General features: G+C 38.3%; 1 protein-coding gene across 1 annotated transcript in view; it reads left to right on the top strand.

The window, feature by feature from the left end:
• The first annotated feature begins 279 nt into the window (after positions 1-279).
• Positions 280-13109, top strand: part of Plcl2 (phospholipase C like 2) — a 183553-nt gene continuing 170723 nt past the window's right edge. The window contains exon 1 of the mRNA XM_046452872.2: positions 280-646. Coding sequence (XP_046308828.1) covers positions 317-646 — 330 coding nt within the window. The 5' untranslated portion in view covers positions 280-316. The remainder of the gene's footprint in view (positions 647-13109) is intronic.

Below are 13109 nucleotides of genomic sequence, written 5' to 3' on the forward strand. Positions count from 1 at the left end.
TCTCTCTCTCTCGCCTCGCCCCTGCAGGAATCTCCCGATAATTCTGCCGCCACGACTTTAACAGTGCGTGAGGCGAGCTCGAAACAAACAGCACATCTACATTAAAAGATAAAAGAAAAGGCAGAAAAAAAGAAAGAAAAGGGAAAAAAAAGAAAAAAGAAAGAAAAGAAAAGCGGAAGAAGCGGCCGAGGCGGCGGCGGCAGCAGCGGCGGCGGGAGGAGGCGAGGAGGAGGGGCCGCGCGCGGCGGCCCGAGGCGGCGGCGGGGACGCGAGGACGCGGGGACGCGGCTTTGTGCAGGCGGGTCGCGGGGCGCCCATGGCGGAGTGCGGCCGGGGGGGCGCCGCCGGCGGGGCCCTGCCCACCTCCCCGGGCCCGGCCCTCGGCGCCAAGGGCGCCCTGAAAGCCGGAGCAGGGGAAGGCTGTGGCGGCGGGGGAGGTCTCCTCGGCCACGGGCGGGCGCGCTATGACAGCGGCGGGGTTTCCAACGGAGACTGCAGCCTCGGCGTGTCCGGAGAGGAAGCCCGGGCCAGCCCTGCCAGGGGACCCCGCGGCGTCGCTCTCGCCCCGACCCCCAGCCCGGCCTCCTGTCCCCACACCCGGGAGAGCAAGCAGGGCGGCCTGCCCCGCCGGAGCAGCATCATCAAGGTAGGTGGGAGAAGGGCGCTCATTGCCCACCCGCAGCCTTCCTTGGGGTCTGTCTCTCCCTTCTCCTCGGGCGGGAGTGGTGGAGGAAGGGGATTGAAGGGGAGCCAACTGCTAACAGGAATCATGATGCACGGGTGTTTGGAGTGGTTGAACAGGGATTGGATGCAGATGGCATTTGGAAAGAACGGAGAGGTGATCCCGAATGTGCGGGGGAGCTGTGCTCATACATCCCCAGCGCAACTTGGGGCTGTCACCTCTCCCAGGATTGGCTTGGAATGAGGGCCTTGTACCTGCCTGGGCAGGGCAGGCTTTTCAGTGGAAGCCTAGGCTGGTGACAGACTCCCTGTAAGATTGCTGTTGTATTTTAAAGACAGGGGTTGTGTGAAAACATCTTCTTAAAAATCCTAGCCAATGCACAGAGAGTGTTTAATAGGCTTTTTGTGATCTGTATTACAGTTAGTTGCCTCTTGCCAATGGTTATACTTGGAGAGTGCAAAATCTCCCCTCACATAATCACAGGGAGAAATGGAGTAGGTTTCTGAACATAAATGCAGATTTCCGCTTTCTTAGGCTCTAAAGCTCTGAGAGATTACAGTTCCGCACGATTTAATCTTTTGCTCGCTGCAGTAGGCAGGCCTCCAGATCTGTGGAAGTTCTTTTGGACAGTTTGCTTGGTTTTGATAGCTTTTGCACACTTTTATTTAGCAGAAGAAAGCCAACAATTGCATTGTGGGTTTAAACTCAAGAAGTAATATTAGGAGTTTGTTGGTGGTTTCCTTCTGATATTACATTTTAGTCTGCAATGTAAAAGTGAGTCTCGTGACATGAAGTACAGTAGAAAAAAAAATAGTTGATGAGCTAAGAAGAGCAGAGTCTTAGGCAAGACTAGCCCAGTAGGCTTGCTCAAGTTTGGAGCAAATATGAGAATGTTGCTTTCTCAAAATCAAGGGGTTATCGGGACAGTGAGCAGCAAGGCACATTGACAGGGTTGCACCCACCCTTCCTGTGGCTGATAACCCGTGGGAGAGAGGTTAGAATGTGCCCCAGTGAAGAGAGTTGGACTGGTGGTGTTTGAAATTCAATGGGACCTACAGAAATCTTCAAGTGCTCTAAAAATGTCCACTGGTGTTATCAACTTCTGCAGTAATCTTCTAGTGAAATATACCACCTTGCTACTCTATGTAAGAGGCAGTTGTGAAACTGCATTTCGCTTTGTCATGTTTGTACAGTTTATGTCTGGGTAAGGGCACAGTTGAAGGGCTTAAAGATCAAGTGTGCTAACTACCTGCAGCTAACCTTTAAACTAAAAAGTTTAAAATACCATGTCTTTTTGCTGCATATGTAGCTTTTAGTGACATGTATTTTCTTTTACTATGTAGTTTGTTTCCATGAAAGTTGCTTTCAACTGTACAAGATAATCAAACCTATTGACAGATACATGACAATTCTTTTTTTTCCTTATCAAATATTTGTGGTGATTTTGCATTGTGGTGTTAAGGAAATTTGAGGTGAAAATTTTAGCAGCCTCTCCCTCTATTTTGCTGGCCTGCTTTTGCACTTAAAATCAGTTTATTAGTGTCTGTAGTGGGATTCAGAATATAACTTAATGAGGGGCTGGGTTGTGCCTCAGTGGTAGAGCTCTTGCCTTGCATGTGTGAGGTACTGGGTTCGATTCTTGGCACCACATATAAATAAATGAATAAAATAAGGTCCATCAACAACTAAAAAATATTTAAAAACCACAAGACTATAACTTGATGAATGACAGCAGCATCTGTTTTAATTTTACACTCATGGGAGATAAGGAAGAAGGATGGTTTGTCAATATTTGTGATATGTGGAATTGAGAACTTGTCAGTAGATATAATTTCTTCATTAAAGCTGTAGAAACACTTGGGGGGAAATGATTAATTGTTCAGAAATCACTGGCTTTGAAAATGATAGTTATATTGATACTTATATTGAGTTCTGAAACTTGCAAAGGTAATTTTCATTTTTCTTTTTTTCTAATGAAGGCAGTTGGCTTCTTGTTCACCATCATGTGTCTGGATACACAGTGCCAGGAACATAATAGATGCTCAATAAATTGCTGACTGTTTCAATGGAGGAATAATAAGGAAATACATGTGTTTTTTCCCTCCTAAGTTTCATTAATTTCTGAAACAGGTGGTTTTTGGATATACCAGTCTTGTATATGGTTCATTATCTTGTACCTCCTAAGATGACTTGATAGACACCTTTTCTCATCTTTCTTTTCAACTTGCATTTTCTTAGCCACTTGAAAATTACAAAAGTAATGTTGAAAGTTGATTTGAGTTTAGAATATAAGAAAGAGAATACTATGTTCAAATAGGTTACTAGTTGGTATGTTTCGCCTTGAATTAGTGTCTTGAAGTATCAAGATTTTAGGAATTTAGTGTGGTATTTTCTAAAGACATAGCATACAGCATCACAACAATACCTTAATGGAATATGAAAGTCTTTTTAACATATTTCACAAAGTGAATACTGCACAGATACTTTTGTCACTTGAGTGGCAGAAATTATATTTCACTTTTGTTAAGAAATAACAAAAACTTGAATAGAAACCCATGTTAAAAAAGCAATAATGACATCTTTCCTTGGTTTCCTTGTGTTCTTTCTAAAGGATTTTAAAGAGTGAATGCAGTCAGGTGGTTTATGAGTAGAGGTGGGAGTAGATTAGTAAACAAGGTGGTAATTGGGGACAGGGGAATAGCAGGGAGCAAAAGAACAGAGGCTGGTATTTCGGGGGTTGTATGAGTTGAAACATCTGGCTCATGCTCCTTTGCTAGCTAGCTTCTATCTTTATTAGCTGTGGATTCCTAAATCAGAGCCTAAATGTGATAAACAGTAGGCAAAGAAAGGGAATTATTGCTAACACATAGGACATATGCAGAAATACACTTTAGGCTGATCAGAATTATATTTCTCATTTAAAATAATTTCTTTGGTTCTTCATCTGTTTTGTAAATATGGCATTGAGTAAGAAATTGTTGTAAAACTCCATTTTCTGCCAAGATTGATGCGCAGAGCTATACTAAAACAGCTCTTTAGTTATGGTAACAGTGTTGATGAAAATTCAGAGTGAGCAGCCTTGTGGAACCTTTCACAAATAGCTTGAGATGATAAATAAGTCATGGAAATCATCATCAGACTTTTAAAAAACATTTCTTTAGCTTATTGAAAGTAACAATAGACTTTTAAGATGACTTACAAAGGCCCATTACTGGATTTTTAGGGAAGAAGCCATTACATTTGGCGTCTTAAGTAATCTAGTAAACGCAAACATCACTTTCATTTTCTCTTTCCATAATTCACTTCATCACACTATTCAATACAATCTATGCTTTATTTTGAGACAGTTAATTTGGTTAATTGTTCAGATGGCATCCATTTTTTACAAATAGCTCTATCCTTTAATTAGAGAACTTGATCTAAAAGTACGAAGTAGCATTTTAGGGCTTAGATTTCTTTTTAACTTCAGGAAAAAAATGAAGTTGAAATGTTAGTTTGGATGTTTTATTTTAATCAGAACTAATTAAATATTTTGGGTGATCCTTTTTAAAACATGATATCATTACATACAGTAAGATTTGTGTTGTCAATTTTTAATGTTCTTTTTTTTTTTTTTTCTTGGTAATAGGGATTGAACCCAGGGTCGCTTTACCACTGAACCACATACCCAGCCCTTTTTTAAACAGTTTTTATTTTGAGACAGGGTCTCATTAACCTGAGGCCGACTTTGAATTTAAGATCCTCTCTCCTCAGCCTCCGGAGCTGCTGGAATTACAGGTGTGTGCCACCACACTCAGCTCATGATGTCAAGCTCTGTGAGCTTCTAGAAACACATAAAATCACCTAATCCCCACACCACAATAAAAATACAGAGCAGTTTCACCACCTAAACCCCCTCCCCAAGGTCTCTTTTTAGTCTTCCCTTCCCATATCACCAGGCAATGGCAACAATTGAACTTGTCTTTTTCACTACATAGGAAATGCAGCCATTGCATTATTTGGGTATTTAGACACAGTAATGCTAGTGACCATTTATTAAATACTGACTACATGTAAAACATGTGAAAAGTGCTTACCATAATTCTCTGAGTTGGTCCTGCACCAACCACAGAGGCTAGAAGAAACCAGAGTTCAGGGAGGTTAACCACACATCTAAGGTGCTGGAGCTGGTTGCCAATCCTCCCTTGAATAGACTGTGCTCCAATGCCCTCCACCTTGCACTTGCTGTTTAAATTTTCTATGTTAAGTGAGGGAGCACTGGTGGTTTGGAATACCCTATTTGGTTTTCTCCTTTAAATGTACAGGCCGTTGGAGAGGGAAAATAATCTCTTTCTGCTGGCAGAAGAAGTTGACAGATAATATAGCCAGGCAGCTGTTTTGTCACCTGTTGTTGCTGCTTGACTAGGCCATCCACCTTCACAGAGCCAAAGGTTTGACCTTGTTCAAGGTGGCAGCTCTTGCTTTTCTTAATATCATTATTGCCATTATCATAGTATCATATTGTGAAGAAGAAACACTCCTACAATCTTTTTACCAACATACATACATATGTCTTGATGCTGGGATTCCCCAATACAGAAACAAGCAGACTTTTCCCATCTATTATACACATTCAAAGAAATAATGAAGACTTATGTAGGTGTATTATATTAGCCCATGTATTAAGTACACTGTTTGCATACAAAACTTGCCTGTGTTTACTAGTTCTGCACAGATATCAAGCCTTCCATGACCATTTTTTAAATTGAATCTTAAAAATATGTGCATTAGACTCAAATTCTTTTGAATGGGAGAAACAGACAGTTGTTTGTGGGCATGTTGTAAATCTTAAACAACAAGTAGCTGGATCACAAAGTGAATTTTTCTGGATAGATAGGCAGATCCTAATGGATTGTTTAGATCAGAAAAATCTAATGGCTGATTGGCACCTGTCCACTTGACTTTGTACTGATGCATTTCAGACCACATAAGATAACTGTTGAAAGATCAGGGCATGGTTGCTTGTTTTAAAACCACTCAAAAAGCTTTTGTCACAACTCAAGAGTTCAGTTTTCAAAAATAATCACAGTATATTAATTTTCATATGCAAAATAATCTGCCCTTTTTGCTTTTCCCTTCTCTCTTTTCCAACTTCTCCCCCAAAAGGATTGCATTTGATTTGCATTGTTTTTCACCAGATCCGTAAAGACAGCCGACAGGAAATTGTTTGTTTTATTAATTGCTGATATTGGCTACTTTAGTTATTTTCTTAGAATGTTCTCTGCCAGAATCAGTTCACTTCCTTTTATAGTTTTGTGTGCTCTGCAAGGGGCCTAAACTAGATTATTATTATTTTTTTTTATGCTTAAGTTGTAATTGCCTCAGTATTCAAGAAAACAGGGCATGTTGTTTACAGCCTAAATGCAGATATAAGTGAAATATGAATGTTCATAGTTTCATAGTTTCTCTTCAGACTTTTTACATATTGTCCAAAAATAGTTGCTCTATTCCTTATTAATACTAATTTTGGTATGCCACTATTTACTCATTTATTAGACCTTTAGGTTAGTTTAGATTCCTTTTTGTTCTTCATTAGTGGGATTCAAATATTTTTACCAGTGGGCCACTAGATCTGAAACTGTTTGCAAGCCCTTGCCAACTTTTTTCTGTTAATAATATAATGCTGAACCAGGAGGGTTGTGCTTGGCATAGAGGTGTCAGTCATGATGTAAACTCAAGTCAGAGTCACCAAATAAGTTTTAGTCATACTTATTTTCTTCATATCTGAATAATTCATTGACAGTGGTGAGAATGGTTCAGCCTGCTGGCAGGATACTTGGCACCTGTGCATTCCAGAATGGCAGAGCAGGACAGGCAGCTGGGTTCTCTCTGGCCACTAATGCTTGTTCACATGGTAGGGTCAGTTAAGTAAAGCATATTCTAGCTAATTATCTTGGCTTGGCTGTCCCTGCGGTGGAGGACTATAACCAGCATGTTGCATGTCTGCATTGTTCAGGAGGCAGAATAGTGGAGGGAAGAACAGAGGGTTTGGAGTTAGCTGCTTGAATTAGATTCTGGCTCCCCTTCATCTTTTCTGTGTAGCCTTGGTCAAGATACTAAAGACTGTGTGTCTAGTTACCCAACTCTAAAATGGTAGACTAAAACCCCATCTCATAGCATTGTTAAGATTAAATAAGACAATGTGTGATCAGTGTGTGGCATGTAATCACCACCCAACAAGCATTATTTAATATATTTTTCTGATCTTTAGCTTCACTTTAGAGAGCATCCTGAGAAGAGCAGACTCTCTTAGTTTCATTTGAGTTGGAGATCACTAGCACTCTTACTCCCATTTTGGAAGTTTCGTCTTTTGAAATATGCAGAATGTGCTAAGAGACATTTCCCAGATATATTCCATAGATGCTCTCAAGGATGATTTGTTGAGGTGCATTTTTGAGTCTGATACTTCAATACAATGGCACACATATGTAAATAGCCCCAACTACATGACCAGAGAGTAGTGATTTGACCAGGAAAATTCAGATTTACATCTCTGGTCATGACAAAATTATTAATAGTGCTTCCTTTCATTCTCAAAGGTGCCCCAGTTTGGATGATAAATAATATAGTCACTATAATCTTCTTTTTACAGTCTCCATTACTACACATGCTGGATCCCCATGAGACTGTTTTCTATGCTGAAACTTAGCCTTTATATTCCTAGCTCTCTTTTCTAAACTTGGAATGCTTTTTTTCCCCTTCTAGCCATGTTTAAGGTCTTCCTTGGTTAATCACCTCTCAATTAAAATAAAGTGTTTCTTTTTCTGTCTTCCAGACATAACTCCTTTATCTTTCTGCTGCCCTGTTTTCCTTTGCTTCATAGACAACTGCATCTTTATTCACCTTGAGTTTATGAAAACATCTAGTTTAATGTCTTGTGGAAGGCATATTTTTAAATATGCATTTGTTGAATAAGTGTGTGAATGAATGAATAAGTAGAAATGAATGCCAACTCATTTAATGAGGTTGATGAAGATATTATTTAGACTCAACTCCAACTGATTTTGTTTGGAATATAAAACTCTCTGGGCTCTGTACTTCAAAGGAAAAATTTATTTCATATGAGTAATTTTGAAAACAATCAAAGGAAAGGAAATAACTTTATTTAAAGTTGAATCCAGGAGTTTGGTTGGTTCTAGAATTATTGTTCTACAAGGTGTTAAGTGGTTTGCCCATTTTGTGCTCCTAAAATAAAAGTGGACCTTTGAAAATTTCTTTTGATTTGTGTATTATATATCAAAATTGAAGAGTATGGCAAGAACGTGTTATTTTTGTTTTTTACAACACTTAATCTCTTTGCTGGTATTCAGTTTCTTTAAGTGACAAGTATAGGTTTTGCTGAGTTTTGTTTTTTAATTTTTAAGGAACTAAATTACCTAAACTTTTATTGTCACTAACATTGGATTGCCAACGGGTATTCATTGTTAGTGCTGTAGAATTAATAATAAAAAAGAAAAAGGAATCCAAAGTGCTGATACATAAGAGTGGCTGAAGTGACATCTCTAATCCCTTAGCACATTTTGTCATATGCTATTTGAAATTCTGCCCTTTGTTGCAATGCAAGGATCGGGTGAAGAAGAGACACGCAGAAATATTTTGTACTTATTGTTTTAGTCACCTCTCACCAGAACCTGCAAGGAGACATTATCATTCCTTTTATAGACTGGAAACCCATTCCACAAGTTTTGAGAATTTCCAAGCAAGGTCACAGAGCTTCTAAGAGGCAAAGCCAACATTTGGACAAAATCTGTCTGTCTGAAAGCCCATGTTTTTTATTGGTCTATCACTCTCTTCTATTTCAGCTTCTGAAATGTATTTTTGACTTTATTTGTTTTTTTTCTCCTCTTTGCCCAAGCCATTCTGGCTCCTTAATCTTAGAAATTTCTACCAATCCTAAACTAGAAGACTAATTTCTAATTAGATGAATTTGGCTTCTTGTGGCTGAATCTTGGGGTGAAACCAACATGAACCTAATAATATGAAGCCATAGCCATGGTCTTGTCAGCCATGCCCCAGGTTTCTGTCTGCTCCACAAATCAGGACTTTGACTTTTTCCTTTCCATTCTCCTTTGATAGATTATAAACCCTTTTTAGGGTCTCATTTTCCATTTTGTTTCTTTATTAACATAAAGTTGATTTATAGTTGTATACATTCTAGGGTTGTAGAAGGTAAAGAAGGTAATAGTGAGTAACATTTTACTTTTTTCAGGTAGATTTCTTCTAATGGCATCTATCTTATTGTTTTGGAATTGTCTAATAATTATAGAATAATATAATATAGCACATTACTGTGGAGTTAGTATTCATGTGTCTTTTTGGAGTTGGAAATTGCAAGTGTTAACATCCCAGAAATTAAGGAGCTGAGTTTAAAAGTGATTAATAATGTAGATTCATGGGATTTGAAAAACGGAGTGAAACCATGTAAAATTCTTTTGTAGTTAGAGATACACAAGGCCATCCTGATTAGTACATTTAGCTCCTAGCTATGGTTGAATTCATTTATTTGCATATTAGCATAACAGAATTGGAAAAAATTGTTATGTAATACTGCAGTATGTGTGTATTAATAGAACAAGATGTGGTCTTACAGATAGCTATTTTTGTGGATTTATTTTTTGCTATAGATAGCTGCATGCATACACATGCTGCCTTGTGCATGCATATACTCTGAAAACTTTGTTTATAAGTAGTAGAGATCAAGAGCTAACCAAATAATATAGTGGTAAATTGGCATGAGCCCTGTCTATCTGGTGAGAGATTGATAGGTAGCAGGTGTCAGCTTTATGAATTGAAAATGCCCAGGAAGGGGTAGGCAGTTTTTCTTTTTTCTTAGCATTGCTGATGAAGCCTCTGTTGCTTTTGACCAATTAGTGTGGCCACAGAGGGATAAGTGACCTTGTTTGCAGCTACCATTAGAAGTACAAGCCCTATGACTCTCCCCATATGGTTTTCTGCTGCCTTTTTTTTTCCATCTTCTTCTAAACTCTGGTATCCTGTGGGCATAGTAGATGTAATTTTTCAAATTGTTGTGCAGTTTAGTATTTATTCTTGAAGAAAAATAAAGTGAGTTGCTTTGATTTTTATTCCTATCAATCCATGCTAGCAGTTTATATTTTAAATGCCAATAGAATCATTCAGATGTTTTCATATTGGAGCTAATAGAATCCCTGATGAAATGCCAGTTTTAAGGATGTGTTTATCTTGGGAGTATTTTGTGGTTTGTTGAAAAATGTTTGTATATTCTTTCACTGCTGTCTCTAGTTTTTGTATATCTTCATGAATAATATTCTATACATTAAAAAATACTATTAGAAATAGAACTGCTATGTCATAGGATTTGTGTATGTTCAGCTTTAGTAGATATGATTAAGCAATTTTCCTAACTAGTTAAACCAATTTATATACCCACCAAGTTATGTGAATTCTAATTGCTCTGAATGTACATATTTGGTATTGTCAGTGGTTTTATTGTTTTGCTTTGTTTTTTATTGTAACCATTGTGATGGCTGTGTGATTAATTGTTCCTTATTGTGGCTTTTAAGCTGAGTTTCCCTGATGACTAGTGATGTTGAGCACCTATTCATGTGTTTCTGGGCCCTTTGGATGTTCTCTTTCATAAAAATGCTTGTTCAAGTCTTTTTGCTCATTTAAAAAATTGGGTTTTTAAAAAATTTCCTTGTATCACTTCTTTACATCTTCTGGATATGCCTTTTGTGTGGTATAGATATGAAAATGTCTTCTGCTGGCATGGTACTTGCCTTTCCATTGTCTTAAAGGGCATCTTTCAATGAGTAACAATTTTTAATTTTAGTGAAGTCCAGTTTATCAATATTTCCCCTATGGTTATTACTTTGTGTCCTGTTTAAGAAATCTCTACTTAAGACCATGAATGTATTCATTTATTAACTTTTACAGCCTTTATTGCTTTGCTGTTCACATTTATATCTACAGTATATCTGGTTTTTATTTTTATGCTTGGTGTGAGATAGGGGTCCAGATATCCTTTTAACATAAATATTAAATTAATTACTTCAATACTATTTATTTGAAAACATTATCTTCCCCCCACTGCACTACATTGGCCCTTTGTTATAAATCAAGTGACTGGATACGAATACATGTGGGTCAGTTTTGCCACCACTGTTTATTTGACTGTCCTTGTGTCCATTCTGTCCTGTCTTTCCTATTAGGTATATGCCCAACAGAAGTTATTACAGATGTGTACTGACATGTGTGAGTACTTTAGCAGCATTAACTGTAATGGCCCCAAATTGGAAATAGCAACCAAATGCCCAGCTTATAAAATAACATATTACACAAAGGAATACTATAGAAAAAAAGAAAAGGCCAGAAAGAAAGAAAGACAAATGGTTGTTCTATGCACCACTGAGTCCCTCAAGCATAATGTTGAAGGAAAGAAACTGGATACAAAAGGATATAGTTTTTTTACTCCACTATATAAATTTCAACAGCAGACAAATTGATTTGGGGTAATAGAGTAGTTACATTTGAGGTGATGATTGAGAGTGGAATCCAAAGGGCCTTTTGAATGCCAATATTGTTTGGTTTCTAGATTTGGGTGGTGATTCCAAACTTGAGTTTAATTCATAAAAATCCATCAAACTGTACACTTAGGACTTTTCTGGACACATGTCATATTTTGCTAAACAATTCATTGTTTAAGTCAACTTATTTAATTTGATTATTTAACTTCAATCAAATTCAAATACTTACCAATTATTTCCACAGCACTATTTAGGGACATGCATTTTACTGTTTGCTACTGTAAAATGCTACTTTCCTTGGGTCAACATGTGAAAGGTGCTTTTGCTGCAGAATTTCTATAGAAGAGGAGCTGCAGATCTCAGCCACAGGGTCACTAACTGTCTATCCCCTGCTTGTGTATGAGGAAATCTGCTTGAACCCTGAGCGAGAAGGAAGAGAGGGGAAACTTGCTGGAAATCCATGTGTATACCCTTTGTATTCCATGGCATGGAGGAAGAACCTCCCTAGGAGGAAGAGTGTGCAGAAAGAACTACTTTGACAGAGGCACAAGCACTATTTCTAGAGAGATGTGATTGAATATTGCAACGTTACAGAAATAAGTTCTTCCATTTCCTTACCATCTCATCTTGCACTTACATGGCACATTTTACATGTAATAAAAATGCTGTTTACTCAGAGAAGATTGTACATCCGCATTTGCCAAAGAGGCATCTCTTAGTAAGGGAGATTTATACTGGGAGATAGAGAACTAGTCTAGGGATGCTACAGTCCCTTTGCATGCTGTCTGACAGGCTGGTTTGGTGTCATGACCTGTGGGGTAAGTGTATACTTTCTAAATTCTGGAGCATTTCTCTCTTGCAACATAGATCCTTGTGGTCCAGAAGAGTAAACATTGGATTCCCAGAGCATCCATAAAATTTTTTATTGGCTGCAAAGCAGCAGCATAAAAATTTCAATTGTCACATGTTTGTAGCTTTAGTTACATGGTGAGTATTTGACTGTTCACCTTGGAGATTATCATTATTCCTATTTATTCTCTTAGGTCATTCTTTTTTTCTCTTCCAAATTAACATGAATGAATCTTCTAGCATAGAAGCTTTTATGTTTCTCCCTTGTCTTGAGTAGATACCAATGAAGAAAAGTGACTTAGTGGGAATGCTGAGTTTTGGGGGACTCCTGTCTAGTGGCTGCAGGAGCACCCACAGTTTGGCAGCTGCAAAGGTGTTCTTAAGCTGTCCTGATCTTGACTATGACCTGCTTTTTAAAATATACACCTTTAATAGGAAGTTGTATTTATTTATATCTAAATAGGAGGCATAGTAGCAAGGAGGTTTAACATTCCTTAGGAGGAAGTCTACAAGCTTTTTGTGAAAATTCAGAACTCATTAATATTTACTAGGTTGAAGAGTCAGGTTTTCTTTCCTCCAGAATCTTTAGCCAGGTCTTCTTACCTGTCTTTGTTGAAGCTATTTGAAAATATTTTTAAATTGTTAAACAGGCCATTTATCTTAAAGTCAAATACTCACCGTGTAACTAAAGCTACAAACAAGTGACAGTTGAAATTTTTATGCTGCTGCTTTGCAGCCAATAAAATTAAAGAATAGCTGTGATTTGTGAGTGCTCCTGTGAGGGGCCTGGAAGCAAGAAAGTGCAACAAAGTGAGAGAAATACGATCCATAGCAGGTACTCTGCTGGCTCCTCCCTGAGGAGTCCATGACAGGTGATCACAGGGCATACATGTAGCTGTCCTCATCTCACTGGTTGCCACACAGCAAGGTAAAAACAAGGAGAACGATGACTTAGAATTCTCTCAATCCTTAGAAAGCTCCATCCCCCAGGGTAACTCTCAGGCCCGTCACTCCTGGGAATATCTGGGGCCACT

This window comes from Marmota monax, unplaced genomic scaffold, assembly GCF_021218885.2.
Source record: "Marmota monax isolate L192 unplaced genomic scaffold, Marmota_monax_Labrador192_F-V1.1 WCK01_AAM20220418_F8-fsc00042, whole genome shotgun sequence".
Taxonomy (NCBI): domain Eukaryota; kingdom Metazoa; phylum Chordata; class Mammalia; order Rodentia; family Sciuridae; genus Marmota; species Marmota monax.